Raw genomic sequence first — 24,558 nt, forward strand, 5'->3', positions numbered from 1 at the left:
ATTTAAAAATTACAATGACATTTTGACCAATATGATGAATATGAAACAAAAAGACAGATGGTAAAACACCTGTAAAAGCTGTTAGATACAGATAATGACAAGAAGGTGCATTGGGTGTATGATTAAATTAGACTTTTAATTTTACTATAAACATCGGCTGGATTTTAGTAGAAGCCAGAAGGTTCCTTTAAGAGCTCAGCGCGGCAATAACATGTATCGGCTTCGCAGTTACTGTAAAATGCCTTGTTTCACTTCGGGGTGTTTGGTTCCGTGGTCCAGAGCTGCAGCGGTTTTCTGGCCCGTGACAACTGTGACCGTGATCCAAACCTGGTTTGTTGCTCTGTGCCACTGTGGCCATCGATGCGGGTTACGGCTGAAAGCTGAGGCGAAATTGATCAGCTCAGAAGCGTCCAGATTCACTTCTGTTCAGAGAGTCATTATTGAGGCTTTGTTTGTGAAGGAGCCCAACGCCTCTAATTGTGGTTGTGCTGTTCCTGCATGAAAGCGGGCATGTAGTCCCTCCGTCCAAGAGTAATGAGGACCGCGACCCGACTGTGGGCTCTGCAAACAAAGCACACACTGTCTCTGAGGCCATACGTTCCAAGTCAGGCTCCCAGCATTCTCTGTGCTGGGACCTATACGAGCGTATGTGTCTCCTGTCCACAATAATTACTGTACATACAGTACATGCTTTCTGTCAGGCGTCTCTGTGCATCTCTGTGCCATTGATATCCAACACTGTAATGGGCCCAGTGGAATAAACCTACAGCAGGGGGAACGGTGCTGCAGAGAAAGAACCAGGAAAAGCACATTTCTGAGAATACATGATATTTGAGAAACAAAGAAAATAACTCATTAACTCTCAATGTGGGTCCTTGTTGATGCTGCCTCACCAGCGTGTTGATGAGCCTCCAGTACGGCCAGTTAGTCGAGGCACCGATGCAGCAGGCGTTTGTCGAGAACTTCAACTGATAAAAAGCATGAGATGAACCAGTAAGCCAGAAAATAGCAAATAGAACAATCAGCAAACAGCGAATCGGTTGATGATGATGATGATGATGATGATGATGATGATGGTGCTGAGGACGGCACTATGGGCCGTCCACCGGCTCATTTCCTTTCTTCTTGTCGGGTTTTCAGACGTAAACATTTGACGGCGGTGGCATTTTACGCGCCAGCGCTACAAAAACGCAGCCCAGCGTGATGAACAACCAAAAGCAAAGTCACAACAGGATAAAATATGTGAAAAACAGCAGCAACCACAAACGCAGCTCCAGTGGCTTACGAGGCTGGAGAGGCTTTCGCCGCAGGGGCTGTAACATGTGCATGTTTAGTAAATTAGATTTCTACCCGAGGGGCCAAACAAACTGCAGCACCTGGTACACAACAGTTCTCTAGAATCAATCAAGGAGATAACAGTTGGTGCTTCCTGTGTGTAGAGGCCATGAAGTCAAGGACGCACAACATCAGCGATGGAGGAAACTATTTAAATCTCAACAACCTTTCTTCAGCTGTAGCTACTTTTTAGATTGATTTCACCTAAAATCCTGTGATGGAAACCTGCTGAGGTGACATCAAGCCGTCCCAGGATGCAGTCGGACTCAAACACTGCATTTTTGGCAGGAATAATATTTAATAATTTGCCAGTAATGAGAATTTCACTTTTACCTTAACTGCAACTAGGACACGGACGAATGGGAGTCTTAATATTGAAGTGATCTTATGTCTGAGCTGGTAAAAGTGTTTTCCTGGAGCAAAAGTACTGCAGGTCTGTCACTCTCACGTTCTCATGTTTTATTACACTCAGGTAACGGACAGAAGGATTTGACGACACTCACCTCAACTCTCACATCCACAGCCCTCGCTGTCTTGTCTTTTCCACTATCTCTGAGTCAAGTTAGAAGCAGGAGCAGCAGGTTCACGGCCAGACAGTTTGCATTGTTTGTATAAGCTTCTAGTAGTCAGTGAGATACTGTGTCTCCATCTTAACCAGTTAAACCAGTAAATAGTAGCAACACACAACAACAATAATGCGACATTACTTTTACTTCAGTTAATACATCTTGCTGATAGCACCTGTTTTTTAACTGGGATCCTGCTCGCAGGCTCTTTACTTGTAATTGGGTTGTAATTTACACACGTAAAGGATCTGGATATTTCTTCCACAACCGCCCAGGATGTTAAGGAACTTGAGTGAATATTCAATCCCTGTCCGAGTGACTTACTTAGAGTGTGTGAAGCCCTCTGTCAGCAGTTCCCTGCTAATGTGGGTATAATTATGTGAGACATCACAGTGTTTGCTGTTCAATCCACCATTAATGTATTATTAGCTATTAAGATGTATAAGAAAACATCCTCATCATCCACTGCAGCACCAGAATTTAAAACGAACACAACAAAATATGGAAGAGGATGAGCCACAAGCTCATGTGTCATCCTCGTTCTCTGCATCATGGAAAGGTCAGAGTGTCACAGCACACTCTGCTCTGGTTTTTAAGGGAAGGACAAGGAAGTGAGTTCATAGGTCCTTCATGGGTCCTACATGAAGGACCTATAAATCCCTGTTCACAAACCATACTGTACCGTCCTGACATACAAATATCTACATACAGTAAATATGATATTAGCATCACACCTGGACACATTTTCTTGTGTTGTTCATAAGGTTCATTTTGTATCTGTGTAAACAGTTCATTGTTTCAGCTGAGTTGGTGGTGCCCTAATACATTTCTGTATTATTTCATCTCTATTAACCCGCAGATCAAAGGCCTCCTGTCCTTTAAACGCCAACCACATGTGCTTACGGCTGGTGGCCCGGCCAGAAAATCCAAGAGGAGTTCAAAGAGGCGACTGAGCTCAGCCCAGAGGACTCACTGGAGATGCGTTCCTCGGGGACTGGTGGCTCAAGAATAAATATCTAAATCCTTCTACGCTTCAGCAACTCGAACCTGGAGCCGAGCGTGGACTTGGGAAGGATGTGAAGGAGGTCAGAGGAGAGACTCAAGGACTGCAAACAAAAGCAGCGGGAACGATTAGAGCCTCTGAGGAAACGCAGGGAGTTTCCTTTAATTAGGGAGAAATTACTTCATGGTCTCCTTCACTTTGGCATTAACCTTCTATTAATCATTTTAACAATAACAACATAATGAGCATTAGTACATTATCCTACTAAATATTTCAAGCGGAGGACTTCCCCGTCCAGAGGTCTGAGCAGCCCATGGAGGGATTTCCATTTTCCTCTCTTGACTGAGCGCCTCTACTCTGAATGCAGGACAGCTCTGTGAAACAGACACAGCCTGTCTGCAGCCACCTTGAAGCCGCATGCATCATGGAGACAGGGGCAGACAGTCGCAGTGAGGGACCAGCACGTGTACACGGTGGAGCATGTAGCCGTTCCCCCAGGAGTTACGTCCATCCACAAACACGGCTCCAAGTGAATGCTATGTCATTCTGTAAATAATGCACAATCACTGGAAATGCAGAGTCACAAACTCAGTATCAGGCGCCATTTGGTCCAGTGCCATTTACTGTATTGAGTCTAAACATGCTGTAGGATGCATTTATTTTATTGCCATCTGTGTGGGCAGGAAAGCAACAGGAAGCTCAGCACTCATCAACTTCATCTAAGCACTGGAATAAAAGGAGTGGTAAGAAAATGCTGGTCAGTTTCGGGGCTGGAGTTCAGAAACTGAAGGATTTGTTGATGATGTGATGGGATTTAGTTGGGGGTCATTTTGTAATGCAGTACCTAGCATTGTGTTGTTGTTAATGTCCTTTGAGGCAGAGGTTGTCTGCAGCTGCTCTATAGGTATGTGCCATTGCAGCAGCCACACTGAGATGACGGTAATACAGCAGAAAGGGTCCAGCACAGTAAAGGCTGGCTTCCGCCCGAGGCTCCAAACCTGGACTAATCCCATGATGCAACGCTTTAAAATGCACATCAGGGTTTGTTGTGTCCTCGTGCACATGACACGTGCACTGAAGGTCTGTAGTAATAATAAGCAGTGACTCTGAGGCTTAACCAGGCCTCTCTGGTTCGTCCTCGTCCAACTGGCTCGTCCGTGGCTGATTTGGTTCGTTACCATGTTGACGGTACAAGCTGCTGCTTCGCTGTCACGTCACGCGTCGCACTCCCGGCGAACCGGACTCTGCTTTTAATTACACGCTTGGCTGAGAATTAGCTTGACCAAAATGGGGGCTCTGATCTAACAGAGGATAATTTGCCATCTGGAAAACGTATTTATATTGAGAAATTTCCCTGAGTGACCCCCGGGGTCATCGCTGATAGCCTCTAAATTAGTGTGGCTCAGTGTCTGTCTTTCTTTACTGGCTCATACTATATGAGAGAAGAGAAATGATTTGTGTGACTGCCATCTACCTGGTGATGCACAAACAAATCAGCGCCGCCTGCGCATGGAAACTGTTATGATGTGCAATATCAATGTGCACAAACAGTATAAATGTATTTGTCATGTTATATATGCACAGCGCTGGGCAGGAGTGGGTTGACCTCGTGTGCCTTCACAGTTGATTGTGTAGAATATTTCTGTGCTAATAAAATATTTATATTACATACATAGTAATATAAAAGAACACATAAAAACCTTCTCATGGTGGAGGAACTGGTGTGTCTGAATCCCCCTGTATGTTGTGGGGGGTAAATGCTCCTGGTAGAGTAACCTGAGGTAAGCAGGTCCTGACTAATTAGTGAAAATGAGCCTCCTATTGGAAGTTTCATTCTCTGTATTTAAGAAAGACCAGGGTCATTCTGATACTCACCTCCTCACCTGTTTCTGCGTTTGTACATGCTGGATTTGGCATCTTGGCCACAGGAGCCCTGTGTTTAGCGGGTGGCCGTCGCTATCTCCAAAGGAGTAAATGATTTTATCTGTTTGTGCAAGCAAACAACAGGATGTCGGCGAGCTCGTCCAGCAGACGCCTCAGACGCGCATGCCCTGAGCTGAGACACTCTGATGCGCAGGCTTTGGCGGGTGCAAAAACCAAAAATGCGAGAAAGCAGCCCGAAGCTGCTCCAGAGTAAGCCGACAAAGAGAGGAGTGGAGCGGATGTCATGCCGTCTTCTTAATATATCAACCTCAGACTGTGGGCTGATGGTGGCAATGCAGCATATATGTACAGAATGACTGATTAAAGCCGGTCTGTTCTTCAAAGCCAGAGTTTTCTCCACAAGACGGGGAAAAGGTCAAATCAGCGGCAACACTCACTGTATATAAAAACAGCTTTACTTCAAGTGTTGCGGGAGTTTTTTTTTTCTGTCACTGTCTTCTTGTCAAATCCATCTATAGCTGCTGGTTTTTCACCTCTTCGCCCCCGTGTGGAAGCTTCGCTGGACATTCGCATCAGATACCGTTGGATGTCAGAATTTATTTGCCAGGTACTCGGTCGCATATTTCATTTTTCAGCGCGTCAGCTCCCCTGCTCCCTGTCGAGCATCAAAACTCGTTTTGAGCTCTCCGGCGTTTGTCCACACAGAAAAACGGGCGTCTAAAACAGATTGAAATGCACTAATAGTGATATTCTTGCTACTTGTGGTACTGTACGACTGACACAAGCGTGAAAAATGCAATTCACAAGTTGCAAGTTGTTCGTGTGAACCTGTTAAATTATTCATATGTCTCCGAAAAGTTCCACTTGTGCTATTTGCATATCCTGACCACATTGTTTTCCGGGTAGAACATGTACCTAAACCTCAGACTGAATGAATTTTAAGCACTTTTGTCAAAGAACACAATCTGTATTTGGAGAGTTATTGCCGCATATGCAGATAAGTGAATATGCAAATTGAATGCATCAGTTGATGAATAATGAAACACTGTGCCGGAGCGTACAAGTACAAGGTGATTATACCTACTTGTCTGGCTGTATATCAAAAATCCTGTACCGGGAGCGTTTTTCTAGAGGCTTTGTGGGTTTTACAGGAGCTCATCGCTCATCTGAAGAGTCTCAGGTTTGTGTTTGTTCCACTGATGTAATGAGAGTGATAAAAATGCAACAGAGGTACATTCCTGTTTTTTTACTTTTCTCAGTGAAGCCAAGGAGCAATTTTCTGCCGGTGGACAAGCTGTAAGGTCATTCCATCAATTCTCGTCAGCTCAGGTAACATAATTTCAGACGAGGCAGTGGCTGCTTTGCAGAGGCCACTAATGTAATCACAGGATGAAATGTCACAACAGACCTCAGATTGCGCCTCTATTTCCCCATTCTGAGCAGAGAAGGGAAAAAAATCTGATTGGGAATTAACGTTTAATGAAACATGATCACCTCAGTGGTGCATTCTGACCCTACTTACACACGAGCTGGACGTGCTCCTACATTTACACAAGCACCCACACACACACGATTCTGAGCCTCTGTGTCGTTTGTCATGAGGTTGTTATTTAATTTGTCCCTCCCCGATCTCCCTGATTTTGCTGCTTATGGGTGGAGTGTCCTCGGGGGATAGTTAATGGCAGTATTAGTGAAAACACAAAATATAGGAAGCGGTAGAGATTCCAGGAAACGGGAATGATAGGCTCCACACTGATGGACAGCCTGAGGCCATGTGTTCTGTGTGGACTATGACTCACACATTTTCTGGTAGCTCGTGAACACAGGATTTAAAGAAAGACACAAAAGACTATTGACCTAAAAAAGAGACTTTTAATAGACTGATATATTAACTTATATATAAAGTTTTGCTAAACCTAATCGAACAGAAACATCATTCATCACTGTCAAAACACGTGGCAACAGAAAAAATATCCATGTATATTACTCATTGTTTTCAAGCACTGGTATTTGTGTTTGATTTGTGTGTGCAGCATCTCTATCTAATTAGTGTATAAAGTTTTAATACATCGCCTTTCATTATCCTGTTATACCCAGTGGGTGGTTACGGTTTTAGTAGAAGGAAAACATATCGCATCCCGCAGGCACCTCTGGAATTAAAACCCCACTAAGGCCGAGGGAGTCTGGTGGATACACACAAGCACATGCTACTCGTACCCAGCTATCTGTGCAAAACACGGGAATCTGACTGCGAACACGGTGATAAATGAAGGTCACGGAGCTGATTTTGGGTGGTGTTAATAGATTTTCTTGCCACTTGGGGATAAAGCAGAGCAACCTGTGCAATAAATGTCACGCTGACATATTGTCAGCGGCTTTGTTAGCAAACAGATGCATAACTACATGTCCAGCAGACATTACGCAGAGTCAGCACGTTGGTTGTTTTCGTTCAGTTCTACCAATAATGCCTCAGCGTAAATTGCATACGCGTAAATTTGCGCATGCAATTTTACTGTTTTTTTTACTATAAACGGTATCAGATGGTGAAAGCGAAGCATTTTAGCATTAAATTGAGAATATTAGCTCATTTTGAATTTGATGGGAGGAATCATTTGACAACTAATTAGGTTAATTGGCTTCAGGTGATCAGCATGACTGCAGCATGAGTGTACTGAGAAAGAGTCAGAGCAAGAACCAAAAAGAAAGATATAAGAAAAAACTGCAACCTGAACACCACACAACGTCCATCCAGGATTGCTGTCACTGAAAACAGGTTTTGTTAGACTTTCACTGTCTAAATATTAGAATTTCCCCCCAGGCTGCTGCCAGATGAAAGCTTATAGAAGTACTGACAGCTATGCCTTCTATGTATTTTTGATGTTCATGAGTCAATAGTGCAGCTATTTAGGAGGTAAAAAAAATCTTCACTGACACTGTAAATAAAAGATTTCTGGGAAAAGTCACATCGTACTGTATTGGTACGATTTCCTGTTCTTGGAAATTGACATTGAGAAGAAAATGGTACCAACACACACATTGCGTGTTGTAATGATGGATGTTTGAATGTTCTCTCTGTGTCTGTGCTGGTTCTGCCCAAGTCCTGCAGTGAACAGGAGACATGAATTTGCCTGTAGGTGTGAGCCCTGTGATGGACGGACGACCCGTCCAGCGAGGATGCTGCCTCTCAGAGATTAAAGCGCAGACAGGCTCCAACACCCTTCATCCCTCGCAAGGATAAAGCAGTTCAGAAGATGAGTGACGGTGGCAGTAATTGTTAGTTACTGTAGGTGGAACAGTTCTGATGGCTGTAACAAAACAGCAATTTATACATTAATACTTCTGTTTAAAATGACGTTTTTAGGTCTAAACTATGTGTTATGTTTTGAGTTTTGCTTTTGGCCTTTGTTGGAATTATGTTGTATTATTGTTGCTCTCATTTAAGGCACCGTGTCTGATTCTACACCATCAACCTCAAGACTGTGACAGGAGAGTCTGCCCCAGAGCCCTGAAGCTTTCACCGTGACAGACAGCTCAGCAGCCATTATGATAAAACTGCTACATGAAATGAACCAGCCTGTGAAACAGAGACAGAGGAGCTGCTTTGTTAGAAAGGAGGAGAAAAGTCAGGGCGACATCAGTGATCAGAGGAAGTCAGCTGAGGCTAAATAAACTCTTGCCGTGAGGCCAAAACTGATAGAAAGCAATGTCTGACATGTTTTTGGATCACACTGTGGAATCATCTAGTAGCGTAACCCAGTCCTTTTCCAAACAAGCTTTATACAACATAGACAAATAATCAACTCACCACTAGTCACAGAAACATTTAGTTCCCTTTACCATTGGAGCCAGTGTGAAGTGTCTTGCTAAAGGACACACTGGAGGAATCAAACTGGTGATGCACTGCTTTCCAGGCTAACACACTGCCCACTGAGCCACGTCTCCCCTTCAATGTGAATTCCCCATTAATGTCTTGGCAAAAAGTTAGACCGATTACAGTGTATTTATTTGCAACTGACCTTTCACCAAACACCTCCCCTACCAATTAAATGCTTAGCAACAGTAGCTATGCAGAGCTAGCCTGCACGCCATTTAAAAATGTTTGGACAGATTCTGCTTAATTGTAGATTTCAAGCCTGTTAAAACATGAATGATCTACACTCTTTACACTCCATGAACATCTCACAACATGCGTGATCTCTTTCTGGATGGATGGATGGATGGATGGATGGATGGATGGATGGTGGGAAGAAGGTAAACATAAGTTCATTTGTTGCTAAGCCTACAGTTTGTCTACCTCTTTTAAATAGGATGATTTTTGTTGTCTTTCCAAGGAGGAGAATAAAAAGCTTGATGCAATTAGCAGCGGCAAATGGACTATTAACGCCTTGTATCATGTGCGAGGTTATGGTCCAACAGAGCAGATGGCAATAATAAATTGTCCTCCGCTGTTGTGTCTCTTCATTCCATGAGGCTCTCAACGCTGTGCTCACTTGATGCCTGATGCTTTAATCAATAATCCAATGGTAATCCTCCACAGCCCAGCAGGCCTTGTCCAGGGGACCGCCGGCAAAGACACAGCACTTTTCTACATTAGTCAGCCTCCCAACACATTAATGTCACTGATATATTTTGTGGGAGAAACTGCAGCGAGCATTGATCTGTGAAACGCTTACACAAGACATGACACCAAGCGGGGCTGTCTGCGCCATTCGCTCCAACAAGAAGGATTCTTTATGGTTTATTCATGGAGATGGATTTGACATTCATAGTGGTGCTCAACTGAGGATCAGATAACATCACTGGAAATTAGTACCTTCAGGGACGCTCCGCTTGTAACCAAGTGTTGAAATTAAAATGGAAGAGGAGGAAATTCCTGAGAAGGATTTAGATAAAAAGCAAAGAGGGTTTCCCATTTATAATGCCGTTCACAGACGACTTAAACAAGAGCTCATTTGCATTCAGAGCCACTTTTTTTAGCCCATTCGTTATAATGAAAAATGTGTTTCCCTGCTCTCTGCCTACATCTTTAACCTATGGTGTCATCACAACACTGTACCTCCCAACAACGCTGGGTGAATGTACATAAACCTGGAGCTACATTGTATATCTAAAACCTCAGTCCCTGCCCACCTTCGCTTAATGAATCCATACTGTAAAATGCGTTTTATTGCTCTAATGATTACAGCAATAACAACGCGAGCCGTTGACGACTGGCATTTGGGCCGCTGAGACAGGCATTTCTTCTACATGTTATCTCTCACAACAGGAACAGGCAGTGTCTCCTGTGTTCCTTTGTGGTCCCTCAGTGAAATGTTGTATCAATAAAATGCCAAGACAGTAGACAGTGGGTATGAATTATTGAAAGGTGAAGTGGTTCGGATGGGGTTCTAATCTCCATAGTGCAGTTAATTTGATGTTCTTGTTTTTCTGTTTCGGATTCAACCTGCATTGCAGCATCCATCGCTGCAAATACCACACACGGACTAGTGGGACTAAATAAATGATCCGCTGAGCCTAATGTCTTCTGCCAGTTAAGGTCCGGCTTAATAAACCTCAAGATGAGACGGGGCGTGCAGGAAATAATGTGATCAAAAATAAGCCTTGTCAATTAAAGCCCACACACCTGAAAGCTGCAGCTGATAATGAGGGCGGAATTGTTAATGAGGGCGAGCGTTCGGAGGAGAAGCGGGTGGAAGGTGGGTTATAAGTGCATCGCTTTCATTCGGGGGCTACGTGGACTTAAGGGAAACGTAATGTAACCGCTGTCAGTGCCCTGGAGAGAACATCAATAACTAAAAGACCTGCATCGACGCGCAGCAGGTGGGTCAGGCCAGGCAACATATCCAGCGTTGACTGGAATACAATCAGCCGGCTCAGGATTCAACAAATTGGTCAATAAAGACAACTGGCTATTATCTCCCAGCTGCATCAGGCCAGTGGTGGTGGTGGTGGTGGGGGGGGGTTCTAATTACGTCCCTTCTATTCTTTTTATCATCAGTTACTTAAACTAGACTTTAGAAGAGAAATATACCTCTCTCTCTCTCTCTCTCTCTCTCTCTCGCCCTCCTGCTCTGAGTGTGATGGTGGCAGATATTCTCTGAACAGATGCACGTGCTCACGTCCGACGCGCTCCGTTCACTGCCGCCGTGCGACGCGAAGGCGGCGGGTTTTCAGTCAAACAGTCAAATCTCTCGAGTTTAGCCAATTTGCCGTCGTTGCGGGGAGACGCGGGGAAATGATGGCGGCACAAATTGATAAAAGATGCAAATACACAGCCGTGATTGCAGCAAAGTGGGGGGGAAAGGCATTTGGGTGAGTTTATGTCGTGCTGTAAAAGTGGCTCGTGAATTCCCTTTACTTTTTAGGTGTTTGCGTGTAAAACATCATTATAGTTTGGCTATTGTGCCCATTTTTCATTAAACCTTTAAGCCTCTGGGACATTTTATTGTCATCTGAGAGCCAGCGTTGCTAGGAGACCGCTGTCAATGTCAGTTGCGTTCTCGGCACATCACTTCAGACTTTTCTGTTTTTTTACAAAGCTTGCATGGCATTAGCTATCAGCTGCTGGTGATTTAAGCCTGTTGCTCTCTGGAAAAGCACCCACGGCACGGTTAAGTTTGTAGTTCACTGGCAAAGCGTGGCCGCGTAACCAAGCGGGTGCAGCGACTGATGCTAAGCTACCAGTACATTCTCAAACCTAGACCTTTACTGTGGTTCAGATTGGACCCAACTGGCTTTGTCTGTACTCTGAGCTGTACTTTTACTCCTTAGGCATTTTATTGTAACAGTAACAGTGTTTGAGTGCATTTATTCCTGACAGCTAATGTACCAAATGTTCATGTAGCTCATCTAAGAGACTCATCATGTTTTCCTCAGAAACGATTCTTTATGTTATTTCCACCTCTCTGCACTTTTTACTCTATAATGTGAATTAGCAGCCCTGGGACACAACATTCTCCAGGAGATGTCTGCTCCAATTTGCATGATTTCCCACTGTCTTTGTTTGCATTCGTGCTGCCTCTGAAATTCGCTTTATTACCTGTTTAAACACAGCATCCGTCGACAGTGGCTCGCCGCCATCAGGTGTGGTTCCCGCTAGTCGTCACTTTTCATTTGCATTACTTGAAAGCTGCTGAGTCATCGCTAGCTCCTGCACAAACTGTCAAGAGTCATGTTAAAAAATCCTTTGGGCTCAGCACTCCACACGTTATCCTGTGGTTCAGGATGGATGGATTCCTGCACGGCCCTTGAAATTCCTGTGATGTCAGGCATCACTTATGTGACTGCTGCATATTGTATTAACAGCAAACTATATACATATAGCCCCCAACCTACACATCTTTCAGCATTATGAGAGGCGGCCTGCGTTTAGCATTCATGTGGCAGGCATAATTAGCATCAGTGGCAGCATAACATGCAATGGCATTTATGTCCCAACAGCTCAGTCGTGGACGCCAGTGGCGCTGTGATGTACGTTCAATTGCTCCGCGGAGGTTGATGTGAGGTGACAGTGGATTTGCTCAGGAGTGGTGTCACGTGGACTCTGTGAACAGGGAGCTATCTTTAAAAGATCTTCCACATTTGTTTTTTTTGTTGCCGCGCACCTGCTGACGAAGCTAAATGCGCAGACTAACATCAGATCGGATCTAATGCAACAAACTCTTTGAATGGAGGAACAGATGCTGTGTATTGTGAACAGGCATCAGATACTATAATTAGTATTAAACAACCAAGTCCTGTATCTGTTCCGCTAGACTTAAATTGAACCTTTTATCATAGAAATTATGAAAAGATTATTATGTATAGTGGTACAAAATATTTTTTTCTATTATTCTTTTTGTACTTTGTTTTTTCATGTATGTTTTTATTCATAATGCTACACTTCTTCACCACTCTTTGGTCCTGTTAGTCTTTTCTGTCTCATAACATTCTGCTGAAAGTTTGTTTTTCTGCTTTCACACGACTCACCCACCGTTTTAAAGGCTGATTCACATCGCAAAAACCTATAAGACACAAAGTCTGCCGCAATCGCAGAGCTGTTCCATTAACAATGAAGGGAGGGATTGCTCCTTTAAACAGGCTGACGCTCGCTACAAGTGCCAAAGCAACAGATGCTCAAGACGGCAACAGATGTGCACATCAGCGCTGGCTCATGAATTAGGCAAAACTCAAACCCAGGGTGTTGCAAACTTTGCAAAGCAGATTAAACACACTGCCACCGTTGCTCTAGCTGCCGGGTACGAGTTTTCTCAGGCACAGCAACACACGTTCGGGTAGCACAAATTGTACTGGCTGCCGTGTCTCTTCGGCGTAAGCCTGAGCGGTCAGCGCAGCATCAGCTGGCATCAGCCAGCCTTGAGGCTCATCTATTAATGGTGCAGAAGCTCGGCAGACTGGGGAGTCGGGGTGAGTCTGTTTTATGCACCTACTGCTCCAGGTCGCCCTCGGGTCATGAAAACACATTAAGGGTGTATTAGCAGCTTGGAATGTTTAGTCCTCAAGCTTTGCCTGATCAATCATCTGCGACTGCACATGTGGTAACAAAAAGTAAAACAGGGTAAACTGCATAAACAGACAATTGCAGCTGCTGTATCGTTGAGAACTGAGGTTGCGTTGCTCTGATCAACACGGAGCAAGCGTTAGAAATCATTAGTGCACATAAACACTTAATTAGGGTTCTTACCTAGTTCTTTTTGGTCGGAGCTCGGACCAGACAGCAGGAAGAGGAAATCCTGACAGGTATCCTGATCCAAGAGCGTGCTGTTGTGTAGGCAAAGGTCAACAATTAGGGTCACGGCTTTCTGACAGACCATGTCATACTCCTCCCGGTCAGAACTCATGCTCCCAGCTGCATCCTCGGTCTCGTGCGCTCAGCCAAGGGGGGGCTAACACACCCACCAACGCAGACGCAGCAGGCTGGCATGCACACTGACACACTGACAAATGCAACTTGCCTGCGTCCTCGGCTGCCTCTCCTCCGTCTTCCTCCGCTCTCAAGTGCGTTTGCACACGAATAGACTTGAGCGTGCGTGCACGTGTGTGTGTGTGTGTGTGTGTGTGTGTGGGTGTGTTTAGTTCAGCTTGTGTGTGTAAGAGATGGGTGTGTGTCAAAAGGAGACTCAAAAGACTGTGAACTGACTGAACATGCTACAGGCTCGTTAATGAAGTAATTAGTGTTATTGCATCACATATTAAAGAACACACAGTAGTTATGGCCAGTACCTATTGTGCCTAATGACCCCCACTCTCAACTTGGCTGTTGCTTCGCCCTCTCCATCATCACCGAGCACCAACCCACCCTTGAGCTGAGTGTAATACCACCACCAGCAGCTCCTCTCTGACTGTGTGCACATACTAAAAGCCCATCGTAATAACCACTAAGCTTGTTTTTCTCAGGTCGACTGACACGGCCGGTCCCCGCAGGTCAAGTGTCTCCTGTGATAAATTTCCCCTGGGCTCAACCACCCGTGACTACGAGGTCTCGCCGCCTCCCACCCGCCGAATCCCCCGCCGCTCTGATTGTAATGCCTGCATGTTTACAACCTGTGATAATGAGGGTGTGTGTATGAAGACAGAGCAAATGAAGGGCAGGGACAAAAAGTGCCCACACTTAGTGTCACTCACAGATGAAACTCATGAGAATGAGCACAACAGATTGTTGAGACTTGGTTCAATCTGTACAATAAACGGCCAACTGAATACATGAGTTTGTTTTTTAATGTGATTTCCACCCTCTAGACTGTAGAAAACTATGTAGATACAAGCGTGACTTGTTGATTTCCTTAATATATCCGCTGGGACTCAGCTTCATAAAAGCTAATGCATCTTTGATCCCTGTGCTGGTTCTGTTCTAGCTTTGGGGCTTTCACTCCCTCGCTCATTTTTTCTGAAGATGCTTCATTGTAGGCATTGCAGGCCCCAGGAGGTGGGCTACACGCTGGACAGGCTGCCAGTCCTGTCTTTGGACTGTCGGAGGACACTGGAGTACCTGGGAGAACAAGCTAAGACAAACAAAGTGAAAAAAGTTGCAAAATCGTGATGCATTTGTTTTTATTAAAGCCAAATATCGAACTCAATTTTCAGCGCAAGCTCCATTTAGTGGCGCCGTCACCACGAGAGAAACAACTTTCGCTGCCATCAATTTATGTAGAAGGGGTCTTGCAGAGAATGCAGAGCGCCTCGGACGGATGATGCTGCTCGTGAAAGGGCTCCTAGTTAACTTATACTGCCTCATTTTAAAGCAGCTGGCAAATGACCTGCTATTAAAAAAAATAATGCACCTCTGCCAAGAAGCAACAGGAAGCAGGTCCAACTTTGTAAATAATAACCCATCAAAGTAAAGGTCACATCACAGTTCATACAGTAAGGCTATCAGATGAATAATATATAAATGACTGAAGCACACAAATAACATACAGAGGCAATAATATTAACTGAGGCAGTGGAGGCTGAAGATATAAATGTAGAATCGAATGAACGAAGAAACATTATCCCCAGTTGCTTTCATTGGGGCACAGCTGCTGCCAAACAGGAAGCTACCCTCTAGAATTTAAACAGAATAAAACATTGATTAATTGCCTCAAATTTCAACGTACAGTCCATTTTATGGTCTTTCTTAATTATTCATGAAGTACATTTAGAGAGAACGCAAAATCGCGTCTCGCATAAATGTGCATCCACGTCTGAATAATTCAAAGCAGAGCTGTAAAGAAAACAAATAGAAGCGCTCTGTGAGCTAATGGCGTATTAATGCCGCGATCAAGGTGACTGTTCTCAGTTTTATGAGTTGCACTAAATTGTAATCCAGGAGACTCAAAGTGTTTATTCCTGCTGCCTAGAGATCCCACAGATTAGAGGTTCTGTCTATAAATGAATAGATTCGCGACGCTCCCATTGATAACTTTGTTGCAGGTGCGCTCGTATTTTTCGCGGCCAACGAGGGGGAAGAAGCTCACGAGTCCCTTTGTCTGATGTGCAAATGGGCTTCGTTCGCGGCAAATCTTGCCACGGAGGCGGCGGCGACGACAGGCCCGTGGCTGCAGATGTTGAACTTGATTCATCGTGACAAACGCAAGACAAAGGCTGGGCTCAGTCAAAGCTATGCTAATCATCGCCAGCACCTCCCAACTTCTCCTGAGGGCGACGGGGGGGGGGTTTCTATATTATAAAGCGGGCGTGCGTTGGCATATGTCAGCGTGAGCGCGTCAAACGCTCCCTCTTCAGCTGAGGGGCGACGAGGAGAAGGTTTCTATTTGGATTCGTGGTTAAGCTCATTAGTAACAGTCTTAAATTGTGTGAGCAGGATTTGACGGATGATGCGCTGCAGCCACAATGCAGATGAAGAGATGATCTGGGAACAAATAGATCTGCCAGTGACTGTTACACACGAGCCTGCAGCATTTGCATTCAAACACACGTGCTATTTCTGTTGGACTCTCACAGTGACTTAAAATACACACAATGGGAAACCGCATGAGCCGCAGGATGGACAGAGATCAGCGTTGTCCTCCGGTGTCCAGGTGAGAGAACAGAGCTCCACATGTCCTGAGTGTCACTGGGGTGATGTATTTAATTGAGCTCCTGTCGGCGCAGCGTGCACGAGTGATGGAGTCCAGTGGAGTCAAGGCTCTGCAGCTGCATGTGGATCCCACAGCCTGGTGATGCACTCGCTCGTTGCTTAAACAGTCAACGCAGAGCATCGCTCAACACAAAGGGGCTCGTTCCCATTTCCGTGAAAAGTAAGAGCGCTGGTCAAATTCAGTGTGTGATCAAAAAGATGGTGTCTCCCAATCGCGTTATCAGGTGTTTTAGGACTTTTTCCAGACACAAACTGGACCCAGATGAGCAAACAATAATCAGAGAACTAGTTGCTGCTTGTAACTGGATATACTGTAATATTTGGCAATGTCTTATACTATTTAGACCTGTACTATACTTTTACAATTGATCTCCAAACATGATATAAGAACTTGCAGCAAACATTTCCATTCCCTTACATTAAAAAATGTTCAACCTCAATCATAAGATTTCATACAGAAATCTTATGAAAGTACCAGATTTAGAACCTAATGGAACAGAGACATGGCATCATGTTAATGCCACAGTACATTAATATAACACAGTTAAGAACACATCAGATGGTGAAGCAACTTGCTGAACCTCATGAACCGCAGTCACACAAACGATGAGTTTTGCTTAGTGGCTTTGGAATTGGCTTAGAAATTGGTAATTATCCTAAAACTGGTGTCCTTTAGCAAAAAAGAGAAGGGCACTCAGGTTGGACACACTAACCTCAGCATCTCCATTTAACAGCAGATCACTGCCACAGGGAGCTGCTCTTAAAGCAAATGAAGGCAGGGAGGATCAATGCTGTCTTTGATCTATTCTCCTGGATTTTCAGAGAAACTGAGACATTGACGGTCGGCTTTTAAAGCTGGAGCCCAAAAGTAAGGTGCTGAAGGACACTACAATTCACAGGAACATTTACATAAACACTGAAAGCTCTAACCCAAATGAAAATGATTAGAGTAGAAATCTTATATGTCCAGTGTTTTGTACAGTTGTAACCATTGTTATCAGTGATTGTATGCAGTGTTAATCAAAAGAAACATTATTTATACCGTATTATAAAAAGGTATTAGTGCTTAGTTCAGGGCTGTGAGTTTGAAAGGCTTTAATGGTACAGTACCATTGTAGGACAGTTGGTCCATCAGATTGATTTTTACTCACACTTAACTTATCGTTCAGAGTTATTGTTTAATTTAACTTATTGTTGGGCTGAAATGTTTCAACTTAACAAGAAAAAAAAAAACACAAATAACATAAAAAAATAGGACATAACTTCTGACTTAGCATAAACCCTTGATTGTTCTTAGTGATTATACTGAGTGTCTTGCTACAGCTACCACTGTGTCAGTTATTAAGGAGACATCTTCTCTTTTATTAGTCCCAAACGCCCACCGAACAATCTACCGCTAATACGTAACTTGTTTATGGCCTGGCCATATTGTCTATAGGCCTAGCAGAAACGCTTGTATTGAGCAGGTGCAGCAGCACAGAGGCCGGAGATGACAAGCTAAATGAGCTTGTTTTCATTCCACAGGAGGAAATGTGATGGAGTCACCACGGCAACTGAACTAGAGGTCCACACAGGCTTAAGAAATTAAAATGTGGAGACTGTAGCAGGAGCAAAAGGGAAACATCAATATTCAGTCAGCGATGTTTCAGGGACATTAGGTACAACTGTGATGCACTGAGGGCATTTCACTATAACAGTGTAATTGACTAAATTCATGAACAGTGAATTGTACAAATAAAAATATATATATATATTTGCTGAATTTCTAACTATTGAAACTGTAAATAAGTGAATCCTATGATTACGAATGGAATCATTTAGAAGATTAACAGTCCTGAAAGACAGTAAAGCTGAGGAACAAGGACAGAGGCATGACGGCGAGTCTGCGTTCAGAAGGTGCTCCAGCAGCCAGAGTTACACACTGTCCTCTCCTACCTGATATATTCACTCTAAACCCAGCCTCCCCGAGCATGAAATCATTGAGGCAGAATGATGGGATGTCTGGCTGTGGAGCAGCAGCGTGAGATTTGCTTCCATACTGATAAACACCGCCTTGACTGTTGTCTCTGCAACTGAGAACACATTCCATTTCAAAGTGTTCGCGGCCGATCATCCGGCAGCTCGTCTCAGCCGTCAGTCAGCGATATCCAAAACATTTGAATCCTAAAAAAATATTGAAAGTATTATGTGGGATCAGTTGATGGATTTATTTTGCTGCCGCACGCAAATATTAACGCGGCCTCTCCAACCCTTTTCAGTAAAAATATATGAATGTGCGTGAAAGAAAATGAACGCAGGTGCATTTGACCGCAAGTGATGGATAAGAGGTAATTAGGAAATGCCTCCAGTTCCAGCTAAGCTCTCTAAGAGGTCACCACAGCACCAGATAGAGCTGTGCAGCATCCCTGTATTCAAGAAGAGGAGAAATGTGTTCAAGAGGCAATCCAGCAGGCCACCTTTAGCAACAGAGGCCTTTGTTTCCCTAATAATCAGTTAAGGTTGTCTTCTGCCCACCACCGCTCAGTAATCTCTATCCATAATAACACAGCTGCCTCAGATGCGGCAGGAGGTGGGATTGGGCAAATGTAAGCGCCTTTGGTGCAAGAAAAGGCAAATCCGCTATTTGAAAACAGGCTGCAAGGAACATAATGCTCTCCAGCCCTCCCAGGGTTTAATGTCTTATTATTTTCCACAGACGGCACCAAAATGAACAGTTCTGTCAGCAGGGGCGCCGCCGTGTTGCTGTCACTTCCGCTGCACACACAGAGAGGGGAGCAGCGGGCTCCAAAGTGCGGCGCGAGGCAGAAATCGGCTTTTCCGTTATGACTTCTCCGTTTAAGTGGCGTCTCGTACGTGGAAATTATTCAGCCGGGCGCTGGTGAGGGATAAGTCACGTCCTCGGGATGAATTAAATGAGGTCCGGGATTGGAATGCACAAACATGGAGCCAAATATAGAATTATCCAATTATTTCTTTCAGTTGCGGTCGCACTCATGAAGCGTTGTCACATCTGTGACTCTCTAAACCCTAGAATCTAACGCTGACCTGTTGATTTACTGTTTAGTACTGTACATCCATGCTGGATAAGGGAACTTTGAGTCACTTTTGTGATCTAACTGCATGTAATGAATGTGTCTATTTTTTTAAGTAAAGGGCAAAGTCGCTCGCTTTGAAACTTGTCTTTCTTCGTTCTTCATCTTTTACCACTGTCCAAAGACACACAGTCAGATTAACTGAAGTATCTAAATGCCCTGTCTAATTGTGGGCTGTCCTACAGGACGCATCCCGCTCCTCTCTCAATGATCTGGGTTAAGCTCCAAGTAGTTTGGACGAGGGACGGATGTACAGCGAGTGCACAGAAATTGTTATTGGGAAAGAAAATTAAATCTGCCAGGATTGAAATTGACTTACCTGTTACCACTGTTGGAGACAAGTATGAACAATATATACAACTGAAAGTTCAAAAGCATCAAATGAGTTTGAAGTTTCAATTTAAATAACTCTGGGGAGTCCGACTGTCTGAACTCAGCAGGGAAGTTCTTCCAAGGGAAGGAAGTGCAATAGGCCCTGCAGCAAACTGAGTTATTTAACCATGGGAATAGTTCCATATACTGAACAGTGGAGTATAGTTTGTAAGGTGACATATACTGTAATATACTATATATATAGTAAAACAGAGCATTACCATTTAAAGGTTCAAAGGTCATTGGATTCACCTTAAAGTCTGATTTAACTTTAACAGGAAGCCTGTGAATGGAAGCTAAGGCTGGTGTACAGTCATTTACGTAAAACTTTGCCCGTAGCATTTTAAATTTTCTGAAGACCTTAGTCTTGGCTTATGGCAGTGGAAGTGTCCTTGGACAAAACACTTGACCCCCAAATGGCCACAGTGTGTCCAGTTAAGCTGCCCGTGAACGTGTGAAGCTGAATAAGAAGCAGTGTTAATGCAGTGTGAGTTGCAGTAAGGTAGGATTTTGTGTTAATTTTGGGGTCATCAGCTTTTATAGGTTTGAGAACTGTCCACAAAACAAGAACCCATCAGCTCAATGCAACAAAGGCTGAGTGATAGACTGAAAAAGGATTACGTAAGGAAAGATGACTAGGGCATCCTCCAACATGTGGATAAGTCTCCAGGTCACTGCTAATTATGCAAATTAGTTTTTGCACATATGAGTTTAATAAGTCTGCATCTTCTGCTTTGTTTAACGGTGTCACTCTGCGCATGGCAACCATGGGCCATCTAGCACTCATGCATAGATTATATGACAGCATGATTAATTGTGTCATGTTTGGAGGCAAAACACGCAACACGACGGATACAGTGTGTCAGGAGTCCTCGGCGCAAGGAGGAGAAGCTACTGCTTATTCTTAGCAGCAGTGAGTGTAATGATAAATGAAACCTCCGGAATATTTCCCTGATGTCTTAGGAAAACACTGTCCAGGAATCTCCAAAGAATATATATCTCAGAAGGATAAATGGGTTCTAATCTTCCATTTAGGAGCACTGATGGTCTGTGTAATGGCCGCATAAACTATCACAGCCAATATGAAAGCCTGAAAAGACTTTGCAAGTTCCAGATATATGTCTTTTAGTGTGCAGTCAGCAGATGCAGATGTGGCAGCAAAAATAGCATCCACGTGTAGCGCTTCATTAATCAGCAGCGTGTGATTGGATTAGACGGCAGATCTTCGTGTCGGCGGTGAACACCAGGCAAGCGAGATCACGGTAATAACCACAATAAACCAGCATTCTACTGCAGAGGCTGCATCAGCCACAGTGGAGCCACAGTGGGGAAAAAAACTCCATTACATAAACTGTGAGATAAACTCACTCGTGTTCGGCCGCTTAGTCCTCGCGAGGGTCGCGGCGTAAAGATAAACTACAATATGCAAATGCAAGCAGAGCCGGGACTGATGACTGGGGCCAACAATGTGCATGTTTGTGCTTCCCTCAGCCTTTCGCTGCGATGTAAGGTAACCGAACACAAAGGGAAACACATTTCATCATTTTGATTTCAGTCCCACTTGCTGTAAAGCTGACAGGTAGAAAACTGTGCTTTGTGTGGTTCTTCTGCGCAGAATTTCCCAGCAACCAGAAAGACGCACAATAACAATAAAGACTCGCGGAGAACAAAATTGTGAAGTGTTGTATGTTATACTCTTCATAAATTTGTATTTGTGTTTAATATGTATTTAATGTCAGTTTTGGTAACAACCCTCATGCATGTGTCACTGACAGACAGATGATGTGGATCACCTTTGAACACAGGGGAGCCCATTAGGCCCGTCTGATAGATGTGATGAACTCCCCAGCAGGCACCGAGTCCTAAATACAAACTCTGTGGAGCTGAGATTTTCATTGTCGAGTTCACAGTGGATTCATGTGTTTAGGCCTGTGGGTCAAACCTTATAGAGCTTATAGTCTGAATTATCCAGCAGATGGAAATTATTTATTTTTGGCTGCGCTTCTAATTCCAAGAAAGGAACCTAATTATATTGGATAAATATGCGGTTGGTGGCCTCCCACCATAACAACCACTGCATGCTGGATCTGAACATTCATCATCCTCACTAAGCTGCAGGTAATCATAAATATTATTGAAGTACAAATAATATGGTACGCACAGTAATAATACAAATCTGAAGTTCATATAAAAAAGATTTTGTATTTTGATTTTTGATTTTTTGCTTATATTTAACTAATCAGTGGTGAGTGCTGACAAAACTGTAGCAGCCGCCTGAATTACTGGATGGTACTTTACACCTTCAGCAAAGAGAACAATGAAGATCAGTTTGTTTAATATTTTACGCTGCCATCCGATGTTTTGCTTTTCCCCGAAACCAGGATCCGAACACAATGCACCTATTTATTCAACAAGCCCAGCGTGCATTATGATCGAGTCCTTCAAAGCCGTCGCCCCGTGGAGAGGCACCACTGTGCAACAGAACATTTGGAATTCAATCAACTGAAGCACATCCTGACCTCTGATATTGTAACACAACGTAAGTGGGTGAGTATTATCATAATAGCGTCCAGGTGAATTATGTAAAGCTACATGTAGTATGTAAGTTTTTTTGGTAACAAGCCTAAGGATTTGAACTTTGTCTCCCATGAGCAAAGATGCTTTTAATTTCTGACGGCTCGTCTGCTTCTTTTTGCTTTGTCTGTGTTGTTATTCCGCTGGACTTCTGTTTGAACTGCTCTTCAGTCTCTATCGATCAAAGTTCTATACCAGGGTTTCTTTTGCTTTCTGTCTCCAGGGTGATGTATTGACATTCAGAGCTGCAGTCAGTCATATCAATAATTTACGCACTGACTGTGCTGTGCCCTTAAATATGCAACACCAATAGAAAACCCAAAGAGAGCATGCTGACACCTGAGGCCACAGGGTATTTACCTCACCCGCCCCTTTTAGTTCATTTGCTTTCTTCTTTCCACTGTGTATTAGAACACAGAACAAAGTAGTAAAAACGCCTCAGTGTTAATAAGATGCTATATATATTTGAATTATAACTAATGCAAACATATTATGTGTTGTAAACAAACATTATTTTGCATAAATAAACTATTGCAATGTCCGTGAGCAGAACAGGAGAACATTGTAACACACTGTACTGTGGCCAAAACACTGTCATCCCACAGCATCACACGAAGATGCTTCTCATCTGGCGTCTGAGTACTGGCACTGAAGGCATTATTATGCATCACTAACTGACACAGCAGGTCCCTCACTCCTTGACGCCATGGAAATGATGGAGGCTGGCTGTCAAACCAGCTGGGTTAGGGTTAGGCGTATGCTGACATTAAAGTTATGGAATTTATAAATCGCCTTGACAGTCAGGGGCTGACTCAGCTATGTTACTGTGATCACACATCACACATATTAGATTTGGTTATCAAGAGGACTTGGACAAAATGACACTGGGCCTTTATTTTGATGGAGCCTAACAACATCTTTGACAATGTAACTGTCTTGTGATCTTTTATAATTACAGATGTGCATTAGATTAAATCCCAATCCAAAAAAGATACCTTGGGTGCTAGAGATTAAAGCAGTTGGAACAAAGTAAGGACTTAATTCCATCTCACAAAACCTTTCATAAAGGCTTAAAAAAAAAACTTCAAACTACAAAAACATAAATTAAAAATTGAGAAATGAATTCCAGTCAGGAAATATTAGAAAATGTAATAAAAATATGTTTGTAGCCTAACAATGATGTATAGACACTGTGTCACTGACTTACCGCTGACTCATGAACTCCAAAATGTATTATTTTAGAGGGACGCCTTGGAGACCAGCTAATTTAAAAAGGGAGCTCTCGAAGCATTGGAATACTGGGATCATGCGATGATGTTTTCAATTTTAAATTAGAGATATTATTATTGTCTTGAGCACTGTTGGTGTAAATGTGTGGCTAAATGTGGCTATAGCCCAAAACCTGTGACATGTCTCCATCTAGTGACTCAATAGGTTCATGTGTTAATAGTATTTATTTATTTTTAGCCCGCTCACTCATTTTCTGAACATTGTGTCCTCGTACAGGTCGCCAGTCCATCACAGAGCCACACACATGCACCTTTAAATATGCACTAAGAACAACATTTATGCGTAAAACAGAATTTGCACTGGTTCACAGACAGCTTCTAATGTATGATGGCATCTTCAGGACCAGTTTCCTGTTCAAGGTTCAAGGACATGTTCACATGGCCTAGAGAGGCAAGGAGTTCAACCTTTGGTGATCATGAAGAACTGCTCTATTCCTCGGGTCACATAATTACCTTAATACCCAGACTTTCCCTCGAGACTTTACAGGGTTTTTTTGCCAAATGTTTGTGTAGCTCATGTCAGTCTGTGTGTTTTAGACAATATTTATTATTTATTATAGCTTCCTCATAAGCAAGATGATGATTCAAGTCAAATGTGATAAAGTATTAGAATTAGCTCTTAAGAGGCCATTTATCAACTCCTAATGTGAACAATGTCACTGTGACCTTATTGGAAAATGTCTAATAGCAGTTTCCACATCTACAGCCTGAGGGACACAATGAGGCCAGAGAAAGTTCAACAGCAGGTTACCTTTATTTGCACTGCAAACGGTGTTCATCTTATTTTGAATTCATGGCCATCATCTCTTTCTTCTCTACTTAACCCCCTGTGAGGGATGAGGAGCAGAGGTACAGATGGATGTAC

At 43.5% G+C, this 24,558-nt stretch overlaps 1 protein-coding gene across 1 annotated transcript in view; it reads right to left on the bottom strand.

Annotated features, from left to right (window-relative positions):
• Positions 1–13,654, bottom strand: part of syt6a (synaptotagmin VIa) — a 38,248-nt gene extending 24,594 nt beyond the window's left edge. Inside the window, exon 1 of the mRNA XM_029156532.3 lies at positions 13,472–13,654. Within this exon, the coding sequence (XP_029012365.1) occupies positions 13,472–13,628 (157 nt within the window). The 5' untranslated portion in view covers positions 13,629–13,654. The remainder of the gene's footprint in view (positions 1–13,471) is intronic.
• Between the last annotated feature and the right edge of the window lie 10,904 nt (positions 13,655–24,558).

The sequence above is a fragment of the Betta splendens genome, chromosome 7 (assembly GCF_900634795.4).
Source record: "Betta splendens chromosome 7, fBetSpl5.4, whole genome shotgun sequence".
In the NCBI taxonomy this organism is placed as follows: Eukaryota; Metazoa; Chordata; class Actinopteri; order Anabantiformes; family Osphronemidae; genus Betta; species Betta splendens.